Source organism: Sinocyclocheilus grahami, unplaced genomic scaffold, assembly GCF_001515645.1.
Source record: "Sinocyclocheilus grahami isolate Dianchi unplaced genomic scaffold, SAMN03320097.WGS_v1.1 scaffold280.1, whole genome shotgun sequence".
NCBI lineage: Eukaryota > Metazoa > Chordata > Actinopteri > Cypriniformes > Cyprinidae > Sinocyclocheilus > Sinocyclocheilus grahami.
In genome coordinates this window covers 1,495,797-1,501,528 of record NW_015505459.1, presented here as the reverse complement: position 1 = coordinate 1,501,528, position 5,732 = coordinate 1,495,797, and the positions used below count along the sequence as shown (strand labels likewise).

General features: G+C 37.3%; 1 protein-coding gene across 2 annotated transcripts in view; it reads left to right on the top strand.

Moving 5' to 3' along the window:
* The window catches only part of LOC107600223 (CD48 antigen), a 5,978-nt gene extending 2,485 nt beyond the window's left edge, over positions 1–3,493 (top strand). For both annotated transcript variants that reach the window (XM_016292065.1, XM_016292066.1), the window contains exons 5-6: positions 2,273–2,310; positions 2,410–3,493. In XM_016292065.1, coding sequence (XP_016147551.1) covers positions 2,273–2,310; positions 2,410–2,490 — 119 coding nt within the window. In that variant the 3' untranslated portion in view covers positions 2,491–3,493. The remainder of the gene's footprint in view (positions 1–2,272; positions 2,311–2,409) is intronic.
* The last annotated feature ends 2,239 nt before the right edge of the window (positions 3,494–5,732 follow it).

The window sequence follows — 5,732 nt, the reverse complement described above, 5'->3', positions numbered from 1 at the left end:
TGCTTTTATGAAAAAGTGAACATTATTTTCACATATCACCTGGACCATTATTAAGAGTAAAAATGCTTGTATCATTACTTAAGAACCTCTACGATTTGTTTACTTTTGTGTGTATATTGTGAGTTTTATGACATGAAGTAAGATGGAGGTGTAAAATGTTCTGAACTGTGTGTTTCTCTCTCCTCAGGGTTCAGTGCTGAGATCTCTGTGTTTGTGCAGACGGGAGCTTCTGTTCAACTGGATATACAGACACAACAACTACCAGAGTTTGATCTTTTATCCTGGATGAATAATAAATTAGAGAGTATAGTTAGATATAACAGTGATTCCAAAAGAGTAAAACTTCACGATTCCTACAAGGACAGAGTGGATTTCAATGATATAACCTTCTCTCTGACACTGAAGAACATGCAGAAGACAGACAGTGGACTCTACACAGCAAGAACAAGTGGATTAATAAACAAAAATTGTGTCACATACAGAATATCTGTTATGGGTGAGTCTAATTTCTTTGTGTGGTTTAATGTGTTCCTGCATAAAAGACAATCATGTGCAGTTTATGAACAGTTTTTCAGTTTTACATATGTGCACATTTAGACCAGCTTTTGGCACATTGTCTTTAATTCAGGATCTATCTGCTACTGCAAAAAAAAAGTGATTGTGATCTTGGAGGAAATGTGTGTTTCAGATGCTGTGGAGGCTCCTGTCCTGACTGTGAACTCAAACCGTTCCAGCAGTGACTCCTGTACTGTAAACTTCACATGCAGAGCTCATGATCTCATGATTACCTCTAGCTATCAGAACAACAGCTGCTCTCCAGAGGAAGTGACATCACATGAGATCCACACTCTCATCCTGTTCTGCAGTGAGGAATCCATCTTCTGTAACCATAGCAACCCTGTCAGCTGGAAACAAGACAGTATAAACATCACACAGCTCTGTGAAGGTAAATGTCTGTTTCAACATTGATAACTAGTCTTTATCTCACAAATCAAATCTGTTTTTGTTTTACACATTACAAGCGCCATTTTCTGATGATTTATAATGATAGTTAACAGACTGTAAACTTAACTATGAATAGACTGATTTTTCCAGTTCTTCTTATTACTTTCCAGAGAATGAAAGGCAAATCCCAATCTCCTATGATTCATCTCACATGTTTGTGCTCCCTATTGTGTGTGTTGTGGTGGGAGTGATAGTGTTTGCTGGTTTGATTCTTTACTGTTGCTGCAAGAATAAAACAGGTTTGTCCATCTCAAATTTACTGAAATAAATGATCTCATACTTAAACCTGAAATATAGATTATGTAGTACTAAAAGTTATTAATCACTAAAATGATTACTGTACAGGCTAATATTTGATTGGTCTGTAGGATATTAAACCAAGATACATCATTGTGTCTAGTTTTGTCTCACCTTTTGTAGATTTAGGTTTATAATTCATTTTCCTCTGGGTGCACAGCATTTCTCTCAATTTAAAGGGTTAGTTCACCCAAAAATTAAAATTCTGTCATTAATAACTTAATGCAAAAATAACGACTTTATTCCACATTTTCGTCTCTATTGCGTCACTTGTGGACGTGCGTTCACGACAATATCATGACGCGAGCGTGTGGCGGCACAGCGCTGACCCAGATCCGGCGTAATGACGTCATGACGAAACGAAAATGTGGAATAAAGTCGTTATTTTTGTTTTCTTTGCGCAAAAAAAGTATTCTCGTAGCTTTGTAACTTTACAGTTGAACCACTGATGTCACACGGACTACTTTGTCGATCATCTTGGTACTTTTCTGGACCTTGAACGTGGTAGTTACCTTGCTGTCTATGGGAGGGTCAGAGAGCCCTCAGATTTAATCAAAAATATCTTAAATTGTGTTCCGAAGATGAACGAATGTCTTACGGGTTTGGAACAACACGAGGGTGAGTAATTAATGACAGAATTTTTATTTTTGGGTGAACTAACCCTTTAAATGCACAAAGTGATCTTTTCAGAGGTAGAGACCTTTTCAGATTTTTGCTTGTGCAGTAGGTTCCATTGGACTCTATAAATACTACAGAGACTCTTAAAAATAAACTTTCTCACAATGTCTATCATACACTTTTAATATTAAATCCAGAATATTGGTCAATATTAAACTTATAGGCTGTCAGTCTGTCTTACATGTGCGAAATCTCACTATTTGAGTCTAAAATCTGACAGAATCAAATGCAAACAAGCATGTTTCAACCCAACTGGTAATCTGTGCAGTAAACTTCTATTCTGACCTCTCAGGTGTCAAACAAGCTGATACAGACTATGATGATGTTGAGGTGAGATTCAAATGATATTCCTGCAGACGTCAGATAATAAATGAATATTAACTGTGTTTCACTTGACATTCTGTGATACTTTGTTTTATTTCTTTTCAGAATATGACCCAGAAGATGACAGGAGATACATGGACCACCGTTACCTACTGTACAGTAGGACGACACCAAACCCCTTCATGAATGCTAAACACTCACAAACAGCTTCCTGACTTAATGACTCCTGTGGAACTGTACAGACACTATTTTTATTGCGAGTCTAATATTCAGTCAGTCACTGCAGATGTTAAAAATGAGCACTTCTCTGCTTGTTTGTGCTGTTTGGATTTGCCTTTCTTGTCCAGGTTTCTGTTGAGCAAGAGATTTTACGATCACATTGGCTCACAGTTCACTCAAAAGTGAATGCTCTATCATAAGTTACTCACCTCATGTTGTTCTAAACCTGTATGAATTTCTGTGGTAGAGATTGTAGAATGTTTCAGCTGTTTTTGTCTATACAGTCTCTAAAGTCAGTCAGCTCGAATTCCAAAAAGAGCATATAAGCAGCAGAAAAGTCATTCATACAACTCAATTGGTTTAACCCAGTACAAGTCTTTTAAAGTGATAAAAATCAATTTGTATGATGAAGAGAACAGATTTGGTGAAAATTAAAGTAAATCATTGATCAACTCATGAATCCAGAGCCCAAATCAAATAACATCTTTGGTGCTGGTGTCTTAATGACATTGTCACTTGACACACAAGAACCAGTTTAATGTTCTTGACGTCACAATTCATATAAATTGTGTTAATTTGTGAAGATTATCATGATGACTTAAAAGAATCATGCACTTTTGTTGAGCTTATTTTCTGCAATTATCCAAAAGCCAGTGGAAAAATCCTATTGGGTTTTGTTGAATGAATCAGGATGATGCAAATGTCTGGGTGTTGCTTACAAAACAGGCATGTCATCACTGCAGCGCTCTATTGACATTTTTTTTGTCACAAAAACCAGAAACATTTTTCTAAATATCTTCTACTGTGTTCTGAAAAAACAGGAAAGTCATGTATCCCATCATTGTACGATGGGATAAGATTCAGTGCCTCAGAGTATTGAAAACATTGCCATCTACTCGCTCATAAAATTTACACCATCCATAAAGCCTGAAATATAATGTCAACTGAAAATGTTACTAAACAGAGAAACTAATTTTATTGTTCTAGCAATTTCTTACATAAGTATAATAAGTTTTGTAAAAAAAAAAAAAAAAATACACATAAAAACAATCAAGTGTCCAAAAATCTGACAAAAAGTTGAAAAAAACTGTTTATTGATCAATTTAACAACCTATTAATTAAACTATTAAATGTACACTACACTTCTCACAATTAAACCAACCAGACTATGCCAACTTGGAGTAAAAATACATGAACAGAAAAACCTGAACAGAAAGTGTCGTTAACGGACGGAAACGGACTACCTCGTGAAGCATGGTTTAGCTGTGCCTCGCTCTAGTCCCTGGTGCTCACCCTGCTTGCTGGTTCCTAAACTTGATGGGTCCTCACGTTTCTGCACAGACTACAGAAAGGTAAATCAAGTCACCAAAGCAGATTCCTATCCACTTCCACGAATAGAAGATTGTATTGACAGAATCGGAAGATCTAAGTTTGTAACCAAGTTAGACTTACTCAAGGGTTATTGGCAAGTGCCACTTACAGAACGTGCCTCAGAAATTTCAGCATTCGCTACTCCAGATGCCTTCCTGCAGTATAAGGTGTTAGCTTTCGGCCTTCGAAATGCTCCGGCAACGTTTCAACGTTTAATGTGGAAGGTACTCTCCAATGTGAACAATTGTGAAGCCTATCTTGACGATGTTGTGTGTTATTCTGAGACCTGTATCCACCTTACACTCTTAAAAATAAAGGTGCTTCAAAAGGTTCTTCAAGCGATGCCATAGAAGAACCATTTTTGGTTCCACAAAGAACCATTCAGTCAAAGGTTCTTTAAAGAACCATCTCTTTCTTACCTTTTTATAATCTGAAGAATCTTCTTTCGCCACTAAGAACCTTTTGTGAAACAGAAAGGTTCTTCAGATGTTAAAGGTTCTTTATGGTTCTTTCCTATACCTCAGACAAAGAGAGAACTCCGAAGCTTCCTGGGCATGGCAGGATACTACAGAAGTTTCTGTAGGAATTTTTCTGATGTAGTAAAACCTCTTACTGACAACCTCTGAAGAATCGTTTGTATGGTCTCCTCAGTGTCAAGTTACTTTTGATTCTTTAAAGAATTTGTTATGTAGTGCACCAATCTTAGCTGCTCCTGACTTTTCAAGAGCCTTTAAACTTGAGGTTGATGCTAGTGATACTGGTGCAGGTGCTGTAGTGTTACAGGAAGATGAAAATGGAATCGATCACCCCTTGTGTTTCTTTTCTAAGAAATTCAATCACCATCAATGTAACTACAGTAACATTGAGAAAGAAGCCCTCGCCCTCTTGTTAGCTTTGCAGCAATTTGAGGTTTATGTTGGTTCCAGTTCGCAACCTGTTGAAGTTTTTACTGATCACAACCCTCTTGTATTTTTGCAAAAGTTCTGTAACAAAAATCAAAGACTTATGCGTTGGGCTCTAATATGTCAAGAATTTAACTTGCACATTAAATATAAGAAGGGAAAAGATAATGTTATTGCTGACTCTCTGTCAAGAACTTGTTCATAAACATGAAACATGTGTATTCTTGTGTATGGGGGTGTCACGTCCCTTTTGTTCTACTTCTGTGCTTTCTTTTGTTTGGGAAGTGTTTGTGTGTGTCTTCTGTCCAGGAAGAAGCTGATTGGTTCCTGCAGTCTAATTGGTGCTACGCCCTGCCTGATCAGCTGACTCCTTGCTGCCTATAAGAGACTCCATCATCACTTTCTGCTTCAGCTTTTGTGCTCTCTTGCTGTGTTTGCTCTGCCTTGACTCTGCTAGTTAGTTACATGTGTTCGTAAGACTGAGAATTTCTGTGTGTGTTCAATCGAGTGTTCACTGGTGAGAGATTGTGTTAGTTTGCTTTGCCCATTTATTCTTACTACTGACTTCCGCCTGTTCTTTGACTATGATTCTGGATTGCCCTTGTTCGGATCTGTTCGCTGTAAATAATTGTATATAATAATATTCTGGGGAGGTAGGGAGACCGACGCCATTTTTGTTGGAACCTTGTTTTTTGATTGTTTTTGGATAGGAATTTAGGGAAGTAATTGTATTTTATTTTGTGAACTAGAGAATTTAGAGGTTTGTATATTAGTTGTTTTCTGTTTGTTATTTTGGCCTTGTCGGCTCCCCCTCTTGTACTGTAAAATCATTGTTTAATTAAAATACTGTTCATTCATTTTCCAAAACTCCTCCGTGTCCTCGTACTCCTTCATGTTGCGCCTTCACCCTAGATGGGGCGTAACAGTCGTCCAACA